This window comes from Carlito syrichta, unplaced genomic scaffold, assembly GCF_000164805.1.
Source record: "Carlito syrichta isolate Samal-C Ts95f unplaced genomic scaffold, Tarsius_syrichta-2.0.1 Scaffold316380, whole genome shotgun sequence".
In the NCBI taxonomy this organism is placed as follows: Eukaryota; Metazoa; Chordata; class Mammalia; order Primates; family Tarsiidae; genus Carlito; species Carlito syrichta.
In genome coordinates, this window is record NW_007260476.1 from 85,669 (window position 1) to 113,264 (window position 27,596).

The following is a 27,596-nucleotide window of genomic DNA, read 5'->3' on the forward strand; positions in this document are numbered from 1 at the left end:
TATTTCCTTTATCTTTGGGTACAGAAAAAAGTTACTGGGAACCAGATCAGGTGAGTAGGGAGGATGTTCCAATACAATTATTTGTTTACTGACTAAAAATTCCCTCACAGTGCAGTGTGAACTGGTATATTGTATAACACAGTACAAGAGCTCCTTCAGGACCATTTTTGCACACGCCTTTCTGATGCCAAGATTTTCAGTTAAGATTTTCCTGTTTTTCTACCGATGTTTATTTGGTCTGCTATGCTTCTCACAGTCAGCCAATAATTCTGATGCACAATTCAACAAATTTTTGCACTGTTGTCATTAGTTTTGCTTTTTACTGGCTGTCCTGACCTCCCTTCATCAGTGACACTTTCTCTCCCCTCAGAAAAACATTTAATCCATTTGTACACTGCCATTTTCTTCGTGGCATTATCCCCATAAACTTGGACCAACATGTCCCTGATTTCACTTCCACTCTTTCCAAGTTTAACAAGAAATTTAATGTTTGTTCAATGCTCTGATTCAAGCTCCAACATTATTGCAACAGCATACAAAATCATGCAACGCCACTCAGCAAGACTCCACCACATATCAGCACAAACACAGCTATGAGACATTGATATACCAAGGTTATGAAACCTTACTGAGTTGTTTGTACAGTGCTGTCAATGAAAGTGCACAGTGGCAAGTTTGTGAATTTAATTGTCAGTCCTCGCATATTGAAATAAAAACTCCAGAAGCATAGTTTTCTATATATACTCACACTTAAAAGTTGGAGAGTTATGCTGGGCACAGTGGCTCATGCCAGTAATCCCAGCACTTGGAGAGGCCGAGGTGAAAGGATTGCCTGAGCCCACGTGTTCAAGACCTGCCTGAGTAAGTTGGCAAGACCTCATCTCTACAATAAATAAAAAACGAGCCGGATGTGGTGCCATGTGCCTGTGGTTCCAGCTACTTAGAAGACTGAGGCGGAAAGATTCCCTGAGTCCAGTAGGTCAAGACTGTGGTGGCCATGAGAGTGCCACTGCACTCCAACCTGGGTGACTGAGTAAGACTTCTACTCAAAAAAAAATTTTTTTGGAGAGTTATTCCACCTTATCTGTTAAGTTACTCATGTACTTATAATGAAATCAAAATATATTTGGCAAGAGTTATTTGAAACTCGGGAATATTTTTTATGCTTTATTCTGCCTTCCTTTCAAGTGGGAAACTATTAGCTGGCAACGGATGTGGAATGATGAGGTTTAAGAATGAACTTCACCACTTATTTGGTCTTGTCCTGTCAGAGTTACCTCTCTTGCACAGGGAGGGGCTTCTTTTTGAAGCTTTTCTGAAGGCTACAAATACAGTTCATAGTATCCTTCCATTGCAACCTGGAATTTTAAGTCTCAGACAGGAAAACATAATGATGTTACAAAGAATTATTTTTATTTTTTCCTTGTTTCTGTAAATGCTGAGGCCAGATTACTAAGTGTTTCCACAAATAAAGTCAGGAAAGTTGAAATATGAAACTTAAAAAAAAAAAAAAAAACCGCTCTCTACTCTATGACAATCAATGATTTGGGGTAGTGCTAGAGGATATAAAGTATTTGGCAAACTTCTGAATCACTGATCTATTTTGAATGTTTGATTCCACAACAGGAGTTTAAGTGCAAAATTTGTTTGTCATGCCTTGATAACAAGTTAGCTTGAGCTAGCTTAGACTACTGCCTGCATTGTGAAGACCATTTTTCCAAATCCTATTGTCTTAAACAGATGAAGTTCAAGGGAGTCAATTGAACAAAGATGGCAGAAATCAGGATTTATATCATTTTTACAGAGACCAAAGATTTCACAGCAGTATTCATCATGCAGAAAATATTTTTAAATATTGATATTTAATTTTTTTTAATTTAGTTAAAAATACTTATGGGCAAGCAAAACTATTATGTTTAAGGTGTACAAAGTAATGATTTGATATATGTATACATTGTGTGGGTTGATTACTACAGCCAAATTAATTAACACAACCATCACCTCCCATCATTACCATTTGTCTGTCTGTATGTACATGTGTGTGTGATGAGAACACGTAAAATCTTCTATCTTGTCAAAGTTCAAATAAACACCACAGTGTTATTGACTATAGTGACCATGCTGTACATTAGATCTCCAGAATTTACTCACCTTAAAATTGAAAGTTTATACACTTTGGTCAACATCTCCTCATTTTCTCTACCTCCAAGACCCTGTCAATCACCATCCTACTATCTGCTTTTATGAGTTTAACTGTTTTTAGATTTCACTTATAAATGAGGTTATACAATAGTTATCTTTCTGTGTCTGGCTTATTTCGCCTAACATAATGTCCTCTGGGTTCTATTTTAGTAGTTAATTAGAATCATGGTCAAAGGAAACAAACATGAAAGACTGTTTTTATTCTTTTCCTATAATAGATATTTCCGCTTATATTTTGTTTTGTTTTTCTCTCATTGTTGTGTCTGTTTATTATGTAGAAACTTACAGACCTCAGAATTTCATTTTTTAAAGACTTGAATTTAAAGCCTATTTACTTGAAAAGCAAGTTACTTCTCAACACTTGCCAGTCTATTAGAAGATAATGAGTTTCTAAAGGGTCCTATGAATCAAATATATAAGGAGAGTAACTTGTATACAAGCCCTGGACTACAGTTTTCATATGTAGATCCTAGTGGGCCAACTAAAATGGTACTTAGAGTCCAAGTGGCACCAAAAAGTACTTTCTGATGCTTTTTATCAATATAGATAACCTACATAGTTCTGTTCAAGAAAAAAAAGTATCTTTTCTTTCTTTGCATCTAGATTTCAAAATTAAATCCTCTGAATATTAACTGTACTTCCCTGTTTCGAATTACCCAAGATGTGCATTTAGTCATTGCTATTGAATCTTTATTTTTAATAAATTTTACCTCTACAAATGGGATTTCAGCATTGCTTAATTATTAAAGGTGCACAAAGTACTTGCTCAAGTATAACTGAGGCTTTCTGGAGCGATAAAGTTTGGGATCATTTTGTAGTTTGGTTGCCAAAAATGCAAGCGATATATGTTAGATGTCTAGTTTAAATAAATTATTTGCATTTTAAAATTAATCTTCACTATCACTTATTCTCAGTGATTCTAAGTATTTAAATTGCCTTTCATCTACTCTAAAATAACTGAACTATTCAGACTACAAACATGACTTTCTACTTCTCTTAAATTTTCTTTGTGCAAATATGTATGGTTTTAAGAAAAAGAAGAAAGCAATCAATAAAAGTTATTCACATGTTATTACTTTAAAGGTAAAAAAGAAATAGTCGATATGTGGCACACTTAGTAAATATTTCTTATGAACTAAAAAAAAAGGAAAAAGAAGTAGTCCTTAATGGAAACTTATTGGAGGAGCGAAAATATAAAATTCTACAAAATTTTAAAGAGCATGTAATAAATTTGTGTTCAATTAATTATGTCCAAAGCATTTTTTCGTATACCATAGTCAAAGCTGGATTACCTCTTCATGCCTTAGAAAGATTTTGTCAATTAAATGATTAGCTTTTCAACATCAATGAAAAGCACATTCTCAACTTTTTCGAATGTTTAAAATAAAGCTCAGCCATATATCCTTCCATACATTGTGTTGAAAAATTGAAATTATGCATGGGATTCAAATGTTTGATCTGCAAATAAAAGTTAATATTTACGCAATATAGTTTCTCTAATAATAAAAAATATGCTGTCTCCAGATCTATAAATTCTTTCAAACAGCATTATTCATATTTAAAATTTAATAAATAATAATTATTCAGTTATGATTGATATTTTTAGCATATCTACATTTCTGTTGTAAATTGCAAATTTTTTGTACTTCTATATATGTAGTTTGACACCTATTTCATGACTCTTGCAATCATTCCCTGGTATTATGACATGTGATCAGAGGCAGCACCCATACCACTGGTGTGCCTTAGATCCATTAAGTCATAAATGGCTCCAGGAACAAGAGGGAAGTCTTTTCTTAATTTAATGTTCTATAGCTCTGAAAAACAATGTAACACTCTGTCCTTGTACATAACTAATAAAGGTTTAGAAGAAAGCAATTAAATGTTTTGGTCAGCACATACTGTTTACACAATTAAACTGAAATAAATATTTATGCCAAGTAAATAAAATTTGGGTGGCAGAAAAATTAGTTACAGGCAAGGAGACAAATTTTAATTGTGCTACATTCTCAGAAATAATTGTTCTTTATAAATATTCTATCTCGTTCACAAAAAAATACATATTGTGATTCTGTTTATATAAAATATCCAGAATAGGCAAATTTACAGAGATATAGAGTAGATTAATAGTAACCTAGAGCTAGAGAGGATGTTTGGGGTGAAATGGAGAGTGACTGCTAATGAAAACAGCTTTTTTCAAGAGCGATGAGTATGTTAAAGGCCACTGAATTATGTAATTTAAATAGATACATCATTTGATATGTAAATTATATCTCAACAAAGCTGTTATCGTCAAAAAATAAATGCATAATAATAGTAATGATTAATAAGTAATTGAATAAATATCCCCAGGTCCCACTCAAGAGATTTTTATTAAATAGCTCTGGTGTAGAGCCCAGGAACGTGCAAATGTAAGAACTCTGCCCAAGTGATTTTGATGTGCTATACAGAGAGGTTAAGTCATAGTCACAAAGTCAGTTAGTCTTCAGATCTTAAATTCAGCTTTTTCTAAGAGTAAGTCAGTATATGATGACATGATGTTATACTCTAGTAGTGTTTTGTTTGCTTGCTTGCTTCCCCCCGCCCCCCAGTCTTCTCTTCTTTCTTCTACTATGGGACCTTTAATTTTGACTTCCATTTATTTCCCTCCTCTTTCAGGAAGTCAGAGTAGTCTCACAGTTACTGTTGACCTTAAGACTCCTGATGGGTGGAAGGTGACTAGTTACTCAGTTTCTAAGACTCACCTGACGACTGTCATGCTGTTGGACTTAGCTGCCATATTTTTCTTACAGCAGCTCGGGAGCTGAGCACAGAGCCAGCATCTACACATTTCCTCCCATGGCCAGAGTCCTCAGCTCCACCACTGCCATCCAGATTCATTCAGCAAATTATTGCTCACTTACTCTACACCAAGATTATACCATTCTTTAGGATCTTAAGATTTCAGGGAATGCAGAACTACCTTCTCATAAACAAATACTTGGACAATCCTGATTTAATCTTCTTGAAGGCCCTTGGAGTTAAAAATGATGTTGATCCCAGAAAAAAAAAATAGTGTCTAGAAGATCTGTTTTAAACTTAGAGAACAGGTCTTCACGTTAGCAATCTAGTACTCATATATAGTAGAATTCAACAAATAATCGCTCATGGATGTAAAGCAAAGAATAGCCACTCTGGGGAAACTGCTAGTGGCTAATAAACACGTAAAGGTTATTCTGAAAAAAATCCTATAGGAAAATATCTAATGGTATTTTGTATTTAAAATATGGTAATTTTCTATTACCACTTTACTTTGATATAACCAAGGGCACATTTTTTCCCAAGAAGATTAAGTGTAGAAATGTATGTATTAGTCTACTAATTCTCTGGTTTTCATGTGGTCCAAATAATTACTAAGGGCCTATTTTCAAGAAGGAAACACTTGCTAATAACAGATCTTTATAATGCAAATCTAAAATAAACTTAATGTGTTACTTATCTGGTAAATGTACATCAGATATTACATATGAGTATATCCTCTTGAGCCAAAAGAAATGTCTTTTAAGACAACAAATATCTTAAATTTTTGTGGCAAAATAAATAATTATCTTGGCAGCATACTTATTTTTAAATTTATTTTAAGCTAGCAATAATATTGGCTTAATGTAAGTTTAATTAAAAGATTTCTAATATTTTATAAATGTATATTTTACTATCTCTTATTGCAAACTACTTAAATGCTATCCCCAAGACTGAAGTTCAATTTTTTTAAATATTGACAATAAAAAAGCATAGGATTTTGATAGTCTCAAATATAAATAACACTTTTTATTTCACTTTGAGTGATTGCTCCAATCATTTCAAAGCATTAACTAGATACAAATGCAGTATTTTCTCAAATGGTCAAGTGTGCTCCAAAACATCTTCAGCATGGTGACATAACAGCATTGATGAAAAAATTGCCATTTTAGTATCATCAGCCTAAAGTACTAATCAAGGAAAATGCCATATTCTTTAGAAGATAATTTTGGTCCAGTGTCCTGAATCTAGCAGAAGTCTTTTGGTTGGGTGGAGAAAGGAGGTAATTTTTTCTTCGGAAGCTTTGTGGATCAGCATTTTTGATACCATCGAATTAAGAGATTCTGTCATATCCCAATGGCCAGATGGCTGCATTGTTAGAAGCTGCCCAAGGAAGGAATTGGTTTTATTCTAAGAAAAACTGTAAGTATATATTTGGTCACATTCAATGTTCAAATGCCTAGATTTTAAAGGCAGTTTGACATCATACTTTTGGTTAATATTTTCTAAACAGGATCTCCATAAGAATGACTTCCTTGATGGGTTTTAGCTGACTTCAGGAGAAAGAAGAAAATTCCCAGCAGAGGAAGACAAAGGTCTCACAGCATAGACCCTGCTGCCACCTTGCCTCTTGTTCAGTGATTCTCCCTTTGTGGATGCATAATACAATGACTTCTCTCGATAACTGCATTTGACCATTAGAACAATCTAAGATGTTGACTAACATTAACACATGAAAACATAAAACTGTCTACATATGATATGGGTTTGGATGCTAACACTCATCATCATCAGTTATTTTTATGTGTTTCAATTCAAAAAAGTCAAATCTATTTTTTAAATCTGATATAATTGTACTGTTTTGACTTAATTTATATTAAGATAAAACTATTTAGTAAATATAGTTACCTCACAAAAGTTGCTATAAATTATAATCCTTAAAAATTATTATATTTTGTCTTGTTTTACTAGGTTTTATATCAGCTTCTTTCTCACGTTAGCTTTTCACAGAAATTTATTTTAGATCTCTAATAAAACTTCACAATAAAACTTTATTTTTAGAAATGTCTACATAGAATACCATTTATGAAAAGAAAGTTATAAATAAAAAATAATTGAGGTTACTTGTCTGATAACCTATAATACTAAACATAGAAACAACATGTTTCCTATGGACATTCATATTTTTACTAAATGTAAATGGTTTTATGGAATATTTTATTAGATTATGGAAAAGTCAAAATCAAAGGGGACATCATTTTTTCAGTGATATTTATTCCTACAATGTTTCATTTAAAAACCATAATAATGACAGAAAAGCAGCATCTGAGTATAAAAGAGTACAATCACAAAATTAACTTTGTTAAATAGGCAAGAAAAGAAGTGTTTGTGTTTTCTCGAGATGATGTTGTGCTTCCATCTGTTTTGGCTGAGTATGTCTGCAGATGGTCTAAACAAGGACATGTGCAGGCACAGAAAGAAATGCATTTTATGTGAAGATAAAGGAGTTTCCATTCCAAGTAAAATGTTAACACCTTTTATGTGTCTTTATTACCAATTATGGTTCTCAACAATTTTTTTCCTTTTCCTATGTTCTTTTTTTTTGGTTTTTGGTTTGTTTGTTTTTAGTAAATCCTTATTCATGAGGGGTAGAATCCAATCTAAGTACTTTTAAATAATGGCCAGGAGCTGGATTATTAGTCTAGTTAATTCTTCTGCAACTTCTCTATATATTCCTCTATTTCCTTATTGAAAGAAAACTGCTTATCCACTACATTGAAATTAATTATATAAGAGAGGGAAATAATTATTACAATGTCCCTCTATTACAATGTCACCTGAGACAGTGCTTCCACTTCATTTTTCTTTTTGAATTGGAGTTTCACTCTTGTCACTCAGGCTAGAGTGCAGTGGCATGCACACACCCCAGCTGTGTTTAGGTGATCCTTCCTCTTCAGCCTTCCAAGTAGCTGGAACTACAGATGCATGCCACCCTGCCTGGCTAGTTTCTGTGATTTGTTGTAGAGACGAGGTCTCACCAAGATGCCCAGGCTGGTCTCAAATCCCCGGGGCTCAGGCAATCCTCTCACCTCGGCCTTCCAAAGTGCTGGGATTACAGGCTGAGCCACCGCGCCCAGCCCCACTTCATTCTTCATACGCATTTACCAGCAAGAATTTATCGAGCATCTACCAAATTCCTGGCACCATGCTAAACACTAAGAATGCAGCGTGAACAGGGCCTGCCCTCATGAACGAACATCTAGTGAAGGATAAAAAAGAGTGATTGCTTATATATTTAGGAAAAAAAGTAAATATATAAGCATGATACTTAAAAAAAAATTCTTTCCTGGGTCATTTAGCATAGTTGGGTCTGTTCATTCAGGTATTTTACAGATAGCTCAACAGCATCACAGCAATTATGCCTTATTGTCCATTGGCTGGGGTGTTGGGCATACAGCCCCAACCTCCCCACTGATAGGATTGTCTCCAGCTTATAAAGCAGAATGTCTCAGATTTTATAATTTTAGTCATGCATAGCCCTCGCCCTAACCACACCCCTCCCCTTCCCCCCCAAAACAAACTTTATTTTGGCTTCTCATTATCAAAAGTTTTCTCCATAATCTCCTGTAATAACACTGGGAGTAGACTCTCCTATAAAGAGGGAAGTGCTTAATTCTAACCCATAGGTCTCTCTCAATTTTTATTACAGTAGGACCATGTTATAAAACTATGTTTTCTTTCATCCAACCTTCAAAAAGTCTGCTGAATGATGCCCAGACTCTTCTCTGTGTAAGAGGAAAGACAGCCTGTGCACTTTCATCTCCTTCTGGAGTTCTTCTAGGAAGTGTCTCTTGCCTCAAACTTCACTGCCTCTGTCTTCTCCTCTTCACCTCATGCTTGATACAGAACCTCTTATTAGGTCATTGCTCAACAGATGCAGATCAGGGAAAAAATCACCTATTTTGTACAATTTTCCCTCTTCTGCTTTTTAGCATGCTTCCTCTGTCCTCCAAGTTCACCTCAAAGTCAGCCTTCTCCAGGATGCCATTCGTGATCAACTCAATTCTCCCAGCTCCCTTCTCTGGCACACAAGACCCATAATGTTTTTTATTAGTTTAGAGATATATCCTGCCTCCACACATATCATAACTCCCTGTTAGCAAGAACAAGGCCTTGTATTGTTTGTCTTCTCAGCACTCAGCACCAAGAGCAGACACTTTGGAGACATAGAATACATAGTCCCTTCATCAAAATCCTCTAACCCATTGCTCACCATTACCCCAGCTCTTCTAGACAGAAGCTTGTCCTATATTCTCTACTTGGGGTTCAGCATTTGTGGATACCTAATTTTCAGGTAAACAGCCCAAAGTCATAGAGACTAAAAATTTTCTAAGAGCAATTTAATCACATGGAATGTTTTACCAAGAGGTGGATTTAATGTAAAACTATCAAAGCTTATTCAGGTATTTTAAGGTGCATAGGCCCTGTTTCCAAGGCCCTGAAACAGAGTCTACCAATTTATTCCCATGGTTGTATGTTTTGATAAAAATTTTCAAAAGTAAGGGATTTTAACTATAATTGTTTTTTTTCCATTTAGACTCTTCTTATCTCTTATCTTCCCTCATGTTGAGAGCTATTAGAGTGATAGTATATTCGTGACATCTGGCTTAAGGAAAATTGCATGGAATAGTGTTTACATGAGATATATTTATGTGGCTTGAAGTTATTTCCACGTATAGTTAAGTGCTTGCTAGCCATCCACATGTAAGAATGACTTGCACAAATACGTCTACCAAGAGCGGTAACTCAACCAGACATTGTGACATGCAGGTACCAGGTCAAGGTTCATATCACCATGTGAGTGTACCCTGCAGTTCCCAATACCAAAAATATGTAAGTCATGGAGAAAAAAGATTTACATTTCAGAAGTCAGTCTGTATAAAATTTTTCCAGTTATCAGACATATAAAAGTTAAATGTAAGATTGGGTTCTTATTGATGTTTAGTCAACCAGAAGTCTTCTCCTCATGGGTGTTCATCTGATAATGCAGCATTAAAGATTATAAATGCACCATGCATTTTTCCATGGGAATCATGCAAAAGATAAACAATTCAAATTCTTATATCTGTAAAGCCAAAAACTGTAATACTACTACAAATAGTAAGTATGCCTGTAACAACTCATATATGAAAGAAATTATAAAATAATTACCCATGGAGTTGAATGATAAACTGAAAAACATATAAGATATTATCAATAAAAATTTAGAAGTTGAAACAATTGCATCAGTCATATTAGAGAAAGACTGGTTTATCTTTCTAATTTCTCTAGAGAAGATGCTATTTCAAAACTGTTGTCATATTAAAAAAGTGATCAAAGAGTATACCACCAAAAAGGTAAGAGAGAGTGGGGGGGGGCAAGAAGGGAAGAGAAGGAAGGAAGGAAGGAAGGGAAGAGAGAAATAAGGGGCTATGGAGGTGTATGGGGAAGTTGATTAGTTAAAATATCATTTCTCTGTTTTTAGTTTGTGGTATTTTTTAACCTTTTAAAATGTGAGTTTTCAACTTGGCGAGACCTCATCTCTACAATAAATCAAAAAATGAGCCGGGCGTAGTAGCGCGCGCCTGTAGTTCCAGCTACTCGGAAGGCTGAAGCAGAAGGATCGCTGGAGCCCAGCAGGTCGAGGCTGCGGTGGCTGGAAGCGGCCACTGCCCTCCAGTCTGGGCAACAGAGTGAGACTCCAACTCAAAAAAAAAAAAGAGTTTTGTTGCGATTTCTTTTTTCCTTCTAAATAAATAAATATCCATTTGCACACCTAATTTAGAACTTTTAATTTTGTTATCCCTTTTCTTTTCCTGTCATTGCTTAACACATCAAAAATTTATTTTGTAGCCGGGCTCAGTGGCTCAGCCTGTAATCTCGCGCCTTTGGGAGGCTGAGGTGAGCGGATTGCCTGAGCCCGCGGGTTCGAGACCCGCCTGGGCAGCGAGACCTCATCTCTACAATAAATCAAAAAATCAGCCAGGCGTGGTAGCGCATGCCTGTAATTCCGGCTACTCGGAAGGCTGAGGCAGAAGGATCGCTGGAGCCCAGCAGGTCACGGCTGCGGTGGCCGGGAGAGGCCACTGCACTCCAGTCTGGGCGACAGAGTGAGACTCCAACTCAAAAAAAAAAAAAAATTTATTTTGTAACATTATTTTATTTCATTATAAAGATGTGGGGTGCAAGTCAGGATTAGGTACATAACTAGTCCATGTGCAGGTGAAGTTTGGGCCTCCAACTGGTCCTCACTTCCCCTGGTTTAGGATCAAGTACCCTTAGTGCTGTTGTGATTCCTTTTCTTAACAGGAATATCTCCCCATATTATATGCATACCAAGCCCTTGAAAACCTGGATCATCCTCTACTATCAAGATATTGAAAGATGTGTATACCAAGTATAAGCAAGTGGTTGGTTTGTGTCTTGCTTCACTACTGCCTTGGCTTTGCCAACAAGTGTGGAGAGTATCTTCTAGATATAGGCAGAGTTTCAGACAGTAGCCCAGAATGAATAAAATGAGAATTCATCCTCAGAAAATTAAAGAAAATATTGAGGTGAAGACACATCGTTAATATAGATGCCTTTCTTTTGTCTCTGCTTTGCCCTCTCCCACTGTGAGGCACTATATTAAGAGCTTTGTGATGCCCCAGGGCAAGGTAACAGGCCTTTCTTTAAGGTGAATGGAAAATTGTCTAATCAATTCAATAAAAGTGGTGCTAACTGTATGTTATTCAAATTCCCTGAGTGCTGATGGATATCGGTCTAGTTTTCCAAGGACAAGGTTTCAATTATAATATGAATATTCCCAAACTGCTCTAGCTCATGAACTACTGAGCTCCGTCTACTATTTGCTGTGTCTGCAAAGGGACTCATGCTCAATTTCTCCCTATTTTCTCATCTTACTAACCTAGAGAAAAAGAACTTCTGAGTGAAAGTGTGGGTACCATTTCATGACCTTCCCTCTCCCTCATGTCCATCAAGTTATCCTTAACAAGTAGATGCTGCAACCTAGGGATGGCATGCAAGTATCTTGTAAACTCATAAAACTTGGAGAAATGTCCCGTTATCTGGGAATAAAACAGTACTGAGCTTACATCTTACACTTCAGTAATGTATAAGCTATTTTAGTTTTCAAGATCTTTCCCAAATCTTTAATTATGTTTACATTAACCTCAAAAAGGAAAAATTTGGACTCTGAGAAACCATGATCCCAAACAAGTAACTGAAGTCAGAAAGTGCCATGTATTTGCCGGCGTCCAATAAATCCAGACATCTAGCTAAATTTCAGATAATTAACATTCTCAGTTTTATATGATTAAGTCAACTAGTTAGAAATAAAAACTTTTGGATGCATTTCAGCAAAATACTGCAGAAGCTTATTCACATTATCTCATATAACAGGAACCTAACATGACCTTATTTCAAACATTTCCCTTTCTCCAGTTCTGGCTGCAGTCAAGATTCTCTTACTTTCGGTTTCTTGACAGCATGTTGCACTTTCTCATCTTCCAGTATTATTCATGTTCTCTGACCCAACAAAAGCCTTTTTATCTTTCAAGAACATATCTCACCTCTTCAAAATTTTTTCTTCAGTTTTCTTTTCCCCAGCTGCATGTCCACAGGAGTTTTCTATCTATGTGATGTGTTTGGGATATAATTACAGTCATAGGTCATTTAACCATAGGGACATGTTCTCAGAAATGTGTCTTTAAACAATTTCATCTTTATGTGAACAGCATGAAGTATACTTACATAAGCCTATGTGGTACAACCTACTACATTCCTCAGGTATATGGTATAGCCGATTGTTCTAGGCTACAAACCTTCATGGTATGCTACGTACTGAATACCGTAGACAGTCATAACATATCGATAATTATTTGTGTATCTCAACATAGAAAATGCACAGTAAAAAAATACAGTATTATAATCTTATGAGACCATTTTCATGTGTTTGGTCCATTATTGACCAAAACATCATTAATCATACAGCATATGATTGTTTAACAATTATTTTATTATTGATCAGAATTATAATGTAATATTTTAGCTATTGTTTTAGACTAGTTTATACAGACATTTATCACAGATGGCCAACAAAGAGGCAAATTATATAACAAGTTTAAATAAATAAAAATGAGCTAAAATGAGTGAAAGAGGAATCCACTAGTTATGCATTATATTAAAAGTGGGTAGAGAAAGGGAGCAGGAAATGAGAGTACAGGAAAGAAGAAAATGGAGATGTATTTTCTACAATTACAGAGGCACATGGCATTAAATGTTATTTTTCCTATTTCATGAGATTTACTAATACCTTAGAAATCTAAAGATCTTGTTGTAACTATCACTTTGGCTCTAATACAAGCTGATGGTTTTTAGTGTATTGGACCATGAAATGAAGAAGGCATTTGCTAGGACCAGTGGGAGACTGAGTGGGGTATTAGAGTTGGGCATAGAAGCCTAAAGTCAAAATCACTGTTTCTATGCCAAACTGTATAAAATATATATGGCTCATGAAACATCTGTTTACTGCTTTCATTCTTATAAAAGGATGGTCAGGTTTTACACCTAAATGACTGTTTTTTCCTTCTTTCCCAGGTCTGCTTTGTGAATCTGGATGTGAACAAGGATGAATGCAGCACAGAGCACCTGCAACAGGTAATGCTTGGCACTCAAACTGTCCAGGAGCGCAAGCTGTACAGGACCTCATCAAAGGGCTATCCAACACGATTCATCTGTACATCGTGTTCATTTTGTAAAGGACTCTTTAATTAGATGATTTAATCACAGCCCATTACCCTGATCCTTTTCCTACCATTTTCCCATGCAGTTTGCCTGTCTTACATGTGTGAAGCTTGCTTTCCCATGCAGGCAGAACTGTCCAAGAAGGCACACTTTCTCTTGCCCATCAGAGCCTTAAAGTGGCTTCTTCTACTCTCTTCTTCTTCCACTCTCATAGATCCTTTCCAAATGACTTTTCCAGGATTTTTCCAAAAGCTACTAGTGCAACCCAGGGCTTGCTTCCCTCTGTCTCTCAGATTTGCTTCTTCCAGCTGCTTTCACCAAATGTTTTATCTTTACCCTTGGCTACCTTGTTTACTCTCATCTGGTGCTTGCACTTTCTGCATCCTGTCACAACAATATTTCCCAAGTGTATCCAAGGTTGTAAGGACCTTGGCGTAAGTCCTTGACAACATGAAAGGATGTAAAGATCTACTCAGTCCTCAGGAACCAGAACCCCACCTATACACTGAAAGGATTAAGTGGTATGATAAGCTTGTCATTCTAGGCCCAAGGTTGATGGTGGTTTGAGTTCTTTTGGTATAATACTGTTTATTGTATCACAGCACACCATTTGCAACTTAATTATCTCAAAACAATAGACCTGAAATTACCCAATTACACCTATATTGACAATGCTACACCCGGAGCTTCTCAAACCTAGTTGCCCACAGAGATTATCCATTACAAATTTTCACCAAGCTCCAAATATTACCATCTGTGTAGTACTTACTGAGGGATTTTCAATGGAAATTGTACACATGATTTTGATTGATAGAATTATGGTGTAGTCCACTGATAAATGATTAGGGAGGACCAAACCAGGTTGCATCTAGAAATAGTGTGTTTGAAGAGCTTATGTTAGTGATTTGAGACCATCTTCTACTATGACTAAAGTAGACACTTTGGCACTGATTTAACTACATAAATTTGCAAGTTACTAATCTTCTCTGGGCCTTAGGTCACTTATGTGTAAAATGAAAATAATAATGATACCTAATTTATATAGGGTTGTTGTGAGGATTAAATGTAGCAATATTTAACATATGTACACTCCTTAACATAGTGCTTAGTACAAGAGTAAAATCAATGTTAGTGATAATTTTATTATGAATTATTATTTACTTTATTAGAACAGAAGATTTTTTAGAAAAACTTCTTTTATTCAAGATCTTAAAAGGGAACAATTTTCCAAACTCTTGTTTATATCTATGGTGTGATAGTAATTACTAAATATTTACTTTATACAATTTAAAACCTAAGGGTTTTTACAGCTTAAGTTTTCTATTCCAATTTAAATTCTTATGGTTCAATTTTACAAGATTTCTTCTAGTAATAATAGATTAGGCAATCTGTAGTATAAGCAGTTATAAGTAAATTATTTTTGCAAGTAAAGTAGTTTGTGAGTGGGATTTTGGAAGTGAAAAGAAATCATCTAAGCTAATAAAGATGCTTGCTTTACAGAAATTGGTCAACGTTTCACCAGATCTTCCAAAACTTATCAGCTCTATGAACGTCCAACAGCCAAAAGAAAATGAAATTGTCCTCTTAAGTGGGTTAGCATCTGGAAATCTCCAGGCAGATTTTGAAGTTTCACAGGTAAGAAATATAAGGTCTTGATAAGACTGTCACTTGAGATATGAGAGGGAACCTCAAAAAAAAACAAAACAAAACAGAATTAGCTTCTGGAGGGTTGGCCCCTTCTACTCTCAGAATTTGTTCCTCCAGATCAAATGGTTCAAGAAAGTTTATGAAGTTTTGAGAAGGTTGCAAGATAATTTGCAGAAGAAATGTCCCAAGATGTGGCAAACAGGTGACTAGTTCTCCCACCATGACCATGCACCTGCCCACACTGTGCTGAGTGTTCAGCAGTTTTTGACCAAAAACAGCATGACCCTTGTGCCCCACCTCCCTATTCACCTGATCTTGCCCCAAGCGACTTTTTGTTGTTTCTGTGAATGAAAACAAACAAACAAAAAAACCTCAAAGGGGAACATTTTGCCAGTGTGGAAAAGGAAAAACATAAAACAGCAGAAACACTAAAAGGCATCAAAATTAACAAGTTTAAATACAGCTTTAAGCATTGGAAAAAGCATCTCTATAAGTAGACTGCATCAAACAAAGAGTATTTTAAAGGTGACTGAAGTTTAAACATGTAAGAATAAAATACACAATTTTTTATAAATAAATCCTGGGGTTTTTTGTCTGTCCCCTCCCCGTAAGTTATCCATAGTTAGCACAGATCAGTATGAATACAAATAGATGCTTCTGTAGCATAAGAATCAACAACGTTTTCATTTTTGGAAATAGTCTTCATTTGATAAAGCTTCCTTACATCAACTTTTAATTTCTATTATCTTCTCAGATTCATCTTGTTAAGTTGCACATGAACTAGAGCAGACACTTTAGACATTAGTTATGTAGCCTAGTTTTCTACAAATCTACTGGATAACCAAAAACAGAATTGTCTTCTTTATTAGGAAAAGTACTAAAATTCTAATTCATGTCATGAGATCCCAGAATTTCACAATATCATCTTTCCAGAGGTTATTTATTTCTTAGGAGTTACCAAACTAGCCAAGCTAGTAAATACAGAACTGCCCCCCTAAAGATGGAAAAAAGAGTTTCCTGGTCCCCAAAAATAAAATTTTCAAGGAAAAAAAACAACAGGAACTGAAATCTTACTATTATCATTCATTGTATTCATGTTCATTCCTATTATATAAATCACTATAACATTATTTGAAGAAATGTAGGTAAAGTTGTTTAACCAATCTACAAGAAAAATACACATACAATATGTTATAATTGCATATAACAGCTCCAGACTAAAATTATGAGCATTTGTTTTTTACCAAATTATTTTTCCTTGGGTTTTAATTTTGCTGTCAATTTTTAAAATCTTCTTTTATCCTTCAATCCCTCAAAATCTTGAAAAGCCCAGAAGGCTATTCACTATTTCATGCTCTACACTGGATGCTTCATGAAGATCTGCACTTGGCCCATTACAACTCACTAATCAAGTCTGCTTTTCCTTAGTGAGAAGCCTAGGTTTCTGGAAAAAAGCATAGAAAATGGTTCTATGAGCCCTCAATATAAAGCAAAACCATGATAACCAGAAATAATATTCAAATCCAAGTTTTAAGAGTATTTCTGCACCAGGTTTGCATTTCCTCTGCTGTTACTTCCTAGCATTGAGCTCTTATCACATCAGTTAAAATCTAAGGTGGTACTCATCCATATAACAAATGAAACTTTAGTTAGAGCAGCCCATGTAGAAAACCAACTCCTGGAAGCCAAAACCTTTGCTCTTTTCTTACCAAATCAAGACGGAGGACAAGCAGTATTCCCTGGTTCTTGGCCTGAACCCATAAATGCACACTAATGTTAGTATTTTCATTAATAAAGCAAAAAATACACTGTCTATAATGACTTGAATCTTGTTACCAGAGAAGCAACAAAACAGAATAGACATTTGAATTTGAAGGCAAAGGACCTGGCTCTGAGCCTTGGTTTGACTATCTATGATATCAGGATAATAATGATTTCTATTTTACAAGATTACTTTGAGAAATGAAATAAAATAGGTAAAAAGCACTTCATTTAAAATAAACTTTAGTTCTTATTGCCAAAAAAAAAAAAGGAGGGAGGGTAAATATTTTAAGAAACTCAACATTTTCCAAAAAAAAAAAAAGTATTATAACTATATTTTCATTCTGAAAATTCTGTTTCAGAGAAAATGCTTCAACTCCAAATTTCAAGACACATAATAATTGTTTTAAAACAATGTAATAAATCAATTAATTAACTTGGAGGCTTTATTTCTAGATAACCAGATCTCCCTGACTTTGTAGCTACTAACAAGGCTTGTGTACTATAAATTTTACATGAATCCTTAGTAATTTTTGTTTTGACAGCAAATTATACGTTATGTCATTGAAATACAGTGGAGAGTGGAGACTTTATTCCCATATTCTTTGTATCATTAACAGATTTTTTTAAAGTGTACCTGCTTTATAAAACATTTTTCCTAGCTTTTGGCAAGTACAGGTTATTATTGGGAAACCCCAGCTTTCCTTCAATATCTCTATGAAAATTCTTAATGACATTAATTGGACCAGACCTTGAATTAAACTTGCTAGACTCTTATTAATTCCAGTTAGGCTCCTTAATTAAACATGACAGAAAATTGGCTTAAGCACAAAAAAGAATGCATTGTCTAATATAACTAAAATAATCCAGTGAATAATTAGATACAGGAACTTGTGGCCACCTTTCTGTTTTCTGTCCATTGGCCCCATTATCAGACAAGCTCTTCCCAAAAGAAGGCAATATCCTACTAGGTTCAAGTTGAGAAAGGAAGAGTGACTGTCCTTTCCAGGTGGCTCCCAGCAAAAGTCTTACTGTGTCTTATTTGCTCTCATATGTCACATGCTCATTTCTGAACCAATCACTGTGGCCTCAGGAATGCCTTATTCAGACTGGTCAGGCCTGAGTCACATGATCACCTGTGGCATTGGAGGTCAATCACTTGGACTGTGAGTGAGGCCAAAAATGGTGCCCCAAAGAGTATGAGAACCAGAGGACAAATGAACCTGGATCACAAAAGCAGCACAGACATTCATTGGGATCAGGGAGAATTAAATTGCCAAGGACTGTTAAAGATCATCAAAAACATGTCATCAGGACATGTTCTGCATATCTTTTTGTCTAAGAGTTATCAAGAATTGTCTCTGAACTAGGGTCCCCATCACTTCCTATGTGTCACTTCACCCATCTGCAATCTCCCAGAGCCCCTAAATCATTTTGTTGGCACCACAACCTATATGTTTTAATAGAACAGCAAGATAGGGGCAGCACTTCCATGCTGAACCCCATCTTAGCCAACCATAGTCAGTACCTACGTATTGAGGGATATTCTCAGTTTGGCTGCTTTACCTCGCTAAAGTCAGTTACCTGTTAATCCATAAATAAGAATGGAGAGATTGGCGGACACAACTTGAACTGGGTGAATCAGTAAAGTTTGAATCAGTCCCAAAGACATAGCTAGCATTCTCACAGACAACATGAGGAAGGAAATAAAGAAGAAGCCACTTGACACCTTTAACCTAGGAAATGATAGTACTGAAAAAGGTTTTTGCAATCAGTTTTAAATTTTCAGTAGTCCAAATAAGCCACTTCTTCACTCTCTTAACTTTAATTTCCTATTCTATAAAACAGAGATGATTTTTAAAACTACCTTTCCCCATTCTTAGAGATGGCTCTCTGCAGCCTTGACCTTCTGGAATCAGATGATCCTCCTGTCTCAGCCTCCCAAGTAGCTGGGACTACATGCACACAACACTGCGTCCAGTTATTTATTTTTTTTTTTTTGTAGTCTGTTGCCCGGCTGGTCTCAAACTCCTGAGCTCAAGCAATCCTCCAGTCTTAGCTTCTCAAAGTGCTAGGATTATAGGCCACTGCACCAAATCTATTGCTACGTTATTTTATAATTAAATAGTACAATTGGCAAATGTAAGAAAATGTTTGTCACATCCCTCATTTGTTAGTGTGTTCATTAACTCAACAAAAACTTTTTATGTATCTACTAAGTGCAAAGCTCTTATCTAAGTGCTGGGGAAAGAGTAGTAAACAAGTTGGGTACTTGCTTTCATGGCACTAACTTAGAGTCTAGTATTCTTTTAGTCCTTATTTCCTATGGGTATTATTAAATATGTATAAAGACATACCCTACCATCCATGCACATATGTCTCAAAAAAAAAAACCAATGAATAAATACTAGTGAGCAGCAAATGAGGATGTGACTGACTTACCTTCCCCTTCCTCGAGCCATCCTTTGTAGAGCCTTGGGATAGACTCTAAAAAACCTTAAAGACCATTATTACAAAAAGTCCATTGCAACAGCCAATAGTTTAATAAAATACAAGTAAAATCAATTATTTTCCTACAGAAGAAGTTTTTCTGAGATGTCTATTATGTACAATAAGATCTATTCTTATGGCTTCATTCTATGAAATGAAGACATGATTTTACTGAGCATGCATGAGTTTGAGGAGACCCACATGTAGCTACTCACCCTTTCAAAGAATACGTCATCTGTGGAAATTAGATCTTTGTTATTTTAACCAGGAGGCCATGAAGAGCATTGGAAAGAATGTAGGAATTGGAGTTCAACAAACCTGGAATGCAGTGCTGGCTCTTCCACTTTACGCTTGTGTGACCTTGAAAAGATGAGCCACCCCTTCTGTACATGTTTTCTCACCTGTGAAGGATCAGTAGCATCACCAGCTTCATAAAAATATCATTCACTTTGGGGGTAAAAGTTATGCAAAGCGCCAAATAAACTATGATAAAATGACATGATAATAACTGTCATTATCTTAGAGACTATATTGTTTTACCCTCATTTAGTCAAAATTCTTGGAATGTTTATTTTCATTCAGGAAGATAGTTAAGAAAATACACCTTTTTTCTAAGAATACCATAACTGTGCAACTCTGCACATTAAATAAAATCCTTTATCTAAATCTATCTTAAATTATTGTTTAATTTTTCATATTATATCTCTTTGGCACTTGCCATATTTCACCTAATGTTATATGTATTTAATTTGGTGATATGAAGGGTCAATAGGGAACTACTTTGACCTACATATATGGCAATCACATGTGGTACAACTGTATAGTTACCTTTATTTATGGCAAACCCACTGGTAGTATATATGCCTTGCCCCCAAGGGCAATTGCCTGACTCATGTTTGCACTTCCCTATGTGCCTTGAATATAATAGGCACTCAGAAGATATCTGGTCAGTATCAGTTTAGGGTATTATGTCTGATTCAGTGGAAAGAAAGTTAATCAAGCCAACTACTAGTTACTCTATAGCAGCAGTTTCTCATCATGTGGGGGATCACAGACCCTTTGTGAAGTCCATGAAAACTATAGATCATAGGGCTTCTCAAATGTTAATGCATGTAGGAATCTTCAAGACATTCCCTGAAAATGCCAATTCTGATTTAGTAGACCTGGATTGAGGTCTGAGATTACATATTTCTTATAAGCAAGTGCCTGGGTGATACTGAGGTTGCTGGTCCAAACACACACTTTAAAAAACAAACTTATGGCCAGGCACGGTGGTTCACGTCTGTAATCCCAGCACTTTGGAAGACTGAGGCAGGAGTATTACTTGAGCCTAGGAGTTTGAGACCTTGTCTCTACAGAAAAGAAAAAAAAAATCAAAAAGTTAGCTGGGCATGGTAGTGCATGCTTGTAATCCAAGCTACTTGAGAAGCTGAGGCAGAATAATCACCTGAGCCTAGAAGGTTAAGGCTACAGTGAGCTGTGATCATGCCACTGCACTTCAGCCTGGATGACAGAAACCCTGTCTCAAAAAAACAAACAAAAAAATCAGAGCCACAAAGCAACTTCCTTGAAAAACACACTTAATCACATATGAATTCTTTTTCCAAGCCTCCTGGGGATTGCAGAACCCTTTGAAGAAAGATTGAAAATTTTATAATCACCCCTTCTAGAATTATTGAAAAATTTTATTACTATTCTAATAATAACATAGTGAAAATGTGTAGTAGAGAATGGGAATATGGTCTGTAACCCTAAAAGTGAACAGAATTAACATGTCTAACTGTAACAACATTCAATAACTTGGGCCTCTTTATCACTGCTCTTCTCATATGTCAGACTTTTAGAGGTTATTAGTTCAGTGGATTTCTTTAAATGTCATATTGGCTGCTTCTTCAGATGAGCAATACAAATTATAAAATAACTGTAACTGATAGAACACTTACTACATATCTGAAGTACTCGTAGAAGTTTTACTGAATATCATAAAAGCAAAGAAAGAAACCTGTCAGAAACTGAAACTCAACTGAATCCAAGGGAGATCACCCAGACAGCTTTAATATTCCCCTCGGTGTGACCAAACTTTACACAGGCTTCTTCCTGACTCTAGGTCATGATCTCCCTTTTCTTAGAGCACTTGATCTAGAAAATTTCATAATTGTAAATTTATTCTCTGCCCCTTTGAGATGTAAATCTTTTTTGAAACTTCTTGCCAGCTTTATGCCCAGGGATGTCTTTCTCTGGACCTGGGAGCTGTCTCTTTGAAATGCAGTCTTCAAGGAAGATAGGACCCCTAGCCTCCCAATCTCCATAGCAGAGTAGGAGCCTGACTTGTGTGTGTATCTTGCTCCAGGTTGTAAAACTACCTCCTGTCATGAAGACACACAAAAAAAGTTTCCTGTTCCTTTGAGTAAAGTCAATTAGCAAGCACAGATGACCTAAGATCTCCTCTCTCATTAACAACCTTATTGCCTTTTGTTTCGGTGAACTTGTGGTCCAACTCAGTTCTGGCCTCTCTCCCCTATTTTAATAGCTTTTAATAAAATCTCCTTTGCCTGTTTAACTTTTCCCACTTCAATTTTTGCTTTGATCAGAAAAAACTAAAATATATGAGACAACTAGTCTGCTTTTTCCCTAAGTCAAACTTTCTCCTAGGTACCCTGTGTTCCCAAATATCATTTGAATTTTTTTTTCAAGCAGTCCATCAATATAAGCCCAGAAGATATTTCAAATATTTTAAAGGTCTTCACTCCTTCTTACAGGAGAGATTAGGGCAATAGGTTTTTATTTGTCCTTTTAAATATTTTTTTCTTTCCACTTGTAGTGCCCCTGGCTACCAGATATCTGTCTGGTACAATGTGCAAGAGGGAACAGACCAAACAGTACCAATTGCATCATCTTTGAAATCAACAAATTTTTGATTGGTCTGGAGCTGGTGCAGGAGCGGCAGCTGCACCTGAACACAAACATCTTGAAATTGGAGGATGACACAAACTGTTCCTTATCTTCAATTGAGGAAGACTTTCTCACCGCTTCTGAGCACTTGGAGGAAAGTGAGGTGGACGAATATAGGAACGGTGAGAACTTTCCAATAAAACAAATGTACACTCTGAAATTAGTCACCATATAAAATGTTCCGAAAAGTTTCAGGCCACGTCAGTTTGGCTGACACATCACAATCTCTAACTGAATTTTAAGGACGGAAGGAAGATAAGACAATCCCAGTGAAGATGCTGACAAATGCACTTAGCAGATGCATTCATTAGTTGTGGGATGGATCTAGACTCCCAAAAAGATGCCTTAGGGATGCTAAAGGAAATTTGTGTGCTTTAAAGGAAAATCCTTCAGCCTGTCAAGAAATGGAGGCTATCACCACCAGGAAAAAAGTTAACTTCCCTAAGACTTCCATAAAAGCCATATAATAGCTGGAGCCAAGTCACACTGGCCTGGATTTGAATCACAGCATTGCCTCTTTGAAGCTGTGAGACCTGGAACCAGTCATCTAATTTTCCTGAGCCCCGGTTTTCTTACTGTAATTTGGGAATACATTAGTCCCTGCAGCGAATTATTTTTTTGGAGACAGAAGGAGATAAGCCTGGAAAGTGCTTAGCACTCATTTATTCAGCTCTTTCTGTTGACTCATTTATAGAGCTCAGTAAACAATGGGTTCCTTCCCACTCCCACCCCCACCCCGTTTAGTCAGAGAAAGGGATACTCCAGACTTTGTTGTTGCCACTTTCCCTGGGCAAGTTCAATGCAAACTTTAGAGCAAATTTTTGCAACAAATCCCTCTATTGAAGTTGCTTTAAACATCATCCCTCGTCCCTCTATATCCAATGGGAAGCTCTAATTATTTGAATTGCTTTCCCCTGAAGAATGGTGACCATCATTAGCTCCCAAATCCCTTCTCCTATTCTAGCGTTTGTATCCCACATTGAAAGCCATTTTGCTGGGTAAGCATTCCATAGTGAAATTCAAAAGCCTTTTCAGGTTCCCTTCTCTGGAAGAAACATTCAAAATGCTATACTTGAGAAAAAGGGAAAGATAGTTGATGCTTTAAGGTATTTTTAGGAAGTAATGATTACTTTAGATTCACAACAACCTGCTATCAAAAAGTAATAGTAGCTTTCGTGTTCTCTTCACCAGGTTATGAAAATATAAATGTCTCAGCCAGTGTTTTGGAAACTAAAAAAACAAAGGAAACCACCCAGGAGGAATGGAATTACAGCAAAGAAAAGTTTCTTTATGCTTTGGAAGACAAATACATTAGCAAATATCACACACCACTGATTAAAAAAGAACGATCTCTGGAAAACCTGGTAGAGAACACAGGCTTACAGAGTCTGGATCCCTCAGCAAAACCATCACAGTGCAAAGACGAAGCTGTGGGGAATGAGAGACAAGCCACAAATTATTATCATTCTGAAACTTTTAAAGGTCAAGTGGAAAAATCACAGACACTGTATATGCCGAATAATGCTTATTTCTCCACAATGGTTAAAAATAGATCTTCTGCATGTGGCAGTATCACTGAGCAGGGAAGCCACCTAGTCCATGAAGACATAAGAAACTCTCTTCTCCCTGTACAAGATGGAGAAGTCACAACTGGCGAGTATGCTACAAATTTAGCAGAATCTGTGCTACAAGATGCGTTCATTAGATTATCCCAGTCTCAGCCTACATTACTCCAGGAATCTGCGATCAGTGTTTCTGTAGGCAGTTCTCTGCTTCCCAGTTGCTGTTCCACAAAAGATATGGTGGTCCCTCGGTCATGGAATGAGCTCCCCAAAATCGTCATTGTTCAGAGTCCAGATGGCAGTGATATTGCCCCTGAGCCAGGCATCTCCTCCTTGGGCCCTGAGAGGGAAGTCTCTGTTGAAGCCTTAGGCATCCTTTCTGGAGAGGACTCCAGCAGACACCCCCAGAGTGCTCTAGAAGTAGCATTAGCTTGTGCAGCCACTGTGATTGGCACCATTTCCAGTCCACAGGCCACAGAAAGACTCAGAATGGAACAAGAGTCCCTGGCGTCAAACTGTCCACTGGGTGGCAGTGGAGCACTGCAAACTCAAGTATCCCAAGTACTCAAGGAACCCTCCACTGAATACTCCTTTCCATCTGCTTTGTGTGGCATGACTCAGGTGGCGAGTGCTGTTGCTGTCTGTGGCCTGGGTGAAAGGGAAGAGGTGACATACCCAGTGGCTCCGAGTGACCGCTTGCCTGCAGCTGAGCCTTCTGAAGCCATCTTCCCACTTGGTAGTTTAGCAACAGGGAGAAGCATAGAGCTGGGGAAGGAAGCCATTGCAGAGGGATTGCTCAAGGAGGCAGCTCTGATTTTAACAAAGCCTAATACCTACAGCAGCATTGGAGACTTTATGGAATCCATGAACAAGAGAATCATAGAAACTGCTTCAAAGCCCCAGTCCCTGTGCTCAGAAAATGTCCTCAGAAATGAACTGGCACAGACCCTGTCCAATGTTATCCTTAAGCATTCCATTGATGAAGTTCACCAGAAAAATAAAATAATTGACCCCAACGATGGCAGGCATTCGTCTGAAATTCTGGACACCTTAATAGAAAGTACAAATCAACTTCTCTTCAATGTGATATGCTTCACGTTCAAGAAGATGAGTCATATTGTATGGCTTGGTGAATGTCCCCCCGTCCTTTCTAAGGAGACCATCAGATGGCAGGAGGCAGAACTAGGCTGCCAGTCATCTGATCAGACTAATCAAGCATGGATAAAAGCCACTGAAGACTCCAGCAACTATCCACTTAGCAATCTGCACAGCACTAGTCATGTCATCAACGATCTTGTGGATGACATGAATCCAAACCAAGACAGCAAGGGTGGAGTGAAGCCAGGTCTCTTCAAGAACCCCATGTTGCAATTTGAATTATCAGGTAGCCATAGAGTGCCCAATTCTCCTAATGCCAATACATCCCCCAAGGAAATATATTTAAAAGGCATGATGGGAGAGGATACAAAAAGCCCTCATCAGACACTCAGTCACAGTGAGAATGAATGCAGAGCCTCTTCAGAAGCACAAAAGTCACTGACACTCCACCAGCACAGAAGAGGCTCCCAGGATGGTGGGAACAGTATCAACCCAAACACCCAAGAAAAGTACAACTGTGCCACATCTGGAAACAACGAAGTTCCAGTGAGCTTGTCCTTGTTAGGGAATGACTTGCTGCTTCCTGCTCAATCCATGCTACAGGCAAAGCATACAGACATCTATTGCATTTCAGACTTTGCTGAAGAATTAGCAGAGACTGTTGTCTCCATGGCAACTGAAATTGCAGCAATTTGCCTTGACAACTCCAATGGAAAACAACCCTGGTTTTGTGCATGGAAAAGAGGGAGCGAGTTTCTGGTTACACCCAATGTATCCTGCCGATCTTTGAAGAGAAAGAAGGAAAGCCAGGCTAGTGGAGTCACTGTGAGGAAACACAAGCCGCCCCGGCTCAGTGAGATCAAGAGGAAGACAGATGAGCACCCTGAGCTTAAGGAGAAGTTGATGAACAGGGTTGTGGATGAGTCTATGAACCTTGAGGATGTCCCAGATTCTGTCAATATTTTTGCAAATGAGGTGGCAGCCAAGATCATGAATCTGACAGAATTCTCCATGGTCGACGGCGTGTGGCAAGCCCAGAGCCATCCCCGGAATCGGTTACTGAGTGGGGACAGGTGGAACCGGCTGAAGGCCTCCAGCTGTGAGAGCATTCCCGAGGAGGACTCTGAGGCCAGGGCCTATGTCAACAGCCTGGGTTTAATGAGCTCCCTGAGCCAGCCGGTCAGCAGGGCCAGCTCAGTCTCCAAACAGTCAAGCTGCGAGAGCATTACCGATGAGTTTTCCAGGTTCATGGTGAACCAGATGGAAAATGAAGGGAGAGGATTCGAGTTGTTGCTGGATTACTATGCCGGCAAGAATGCCAGTAGCATTCTGAGCTCAGCGATGCAACAGGCGTGCCGGAAAAGTGACCACCTGAGTGTGAGGTCGAGGCAGTCCAGCACAGAGAGCATTACTGAGGAGTTCTATAGGTACATGCTAAGGGACATGGAAAGAGACAGCAAAGACAGCTCCTCCTCCAGGCGAAGCAGCCACGATTGGACGACTGGCTTATTGTCTCCTTCTCTGCGATCCCCAGTGTGTCATAGACAGTCGTCCGTGCCAGACAGCAGGTCCCCATGTGCCAGGCTGACAGTGAATGTGCCTGTCAAAGCCAACTCCTTGGATGGCTTTGCTCAGAACTGCCCACAAGATTTGCTAAGTGTCCAGCCAGTCAGCAGTGCAGCTTCATCTGGGCTCTGCAAATCTGATTCTTGCTTGTACCGGAGAGGTGGGACTGACCACATCACAAACATGCTAATTCATGAAACGTGGGCGAGCTCCATTGAGGCCCTCATGCGCAAGAACAAAATTATCGTGGATGAGGGGGTAGTTGATGCTGAGCAGGTCTCTGGGGGCTCTTCTTTGCAAGCAGAGAAGGGTGCAAACAGATCAACTGTGAGCAGAGTGCAGGGCAGGCCAGCTATGCTTGTCCAGGAAGCTATAGATTACCCGAGGAAAGACTCTGTTACCAAAAGCAAACGCCCCCCACTGTCATCTCCGAGCAAAACTGCACCTCTTACAAACCACAACAGTTTAGATTCTAAAAAGGAAACTTCCTCGTGCCAGGACGCTGTCTCTCTAAACCACACCAGGCGATCACTGTGCTCAAGGGAAGTGCCTTTGATTCAGATTGAAACAGATCATAGAGAAGCCTGTGCTGGAGAAACTGAGCCCATGCTTTCCAAAAGCAACCCCCTAAAGGAAGCAGAAGAGTCTTTAAATGAAGAAAAAGTCCCAGCTGTTGAGCCACGTGGAGATGCCAGCTCCAGCCAAATTCATAGGTGAGTGAATTATGTCTTAGACTAGACAGGGTGCATGTGGCTG

The 27,596-nt window shown here is 37.6% G+C and overlaps 1 protein-coding gene across 1 annotated transcript in view; it reads left to right on the forward strand.

The window, feature by feature from the left end:
- Positions 1-27,596, forward strand: part of SPHKAP (SPHK1 interactor, AKAP domain containing) — a gene marked incomplete at its 5' end in the record, with an annotated part of 137,152 nt that overhangs the window by 75,345 nt on the left and 34,211 nt on the right. The window contains 4 exons of the mRNA XM_021707093.1: positions 13,618-13,677; positions 15,265-15,399; positions 22,484-22,736; positions 23,806-27,553. Of these exons, the coding sequence (XP_021562768.1) occupies positions 13,618-13,677; positions 15,265-15,399; positions 22,484-22,736; positions 23,806-27,553 (4,196 nt within the window). The remainder of the gene's footprint in view (positions 1-13,617; positions 13,678-15,264; positions 15,400-22,483; positions 22,737-23,805; positions 27,554-27,596) is intronic.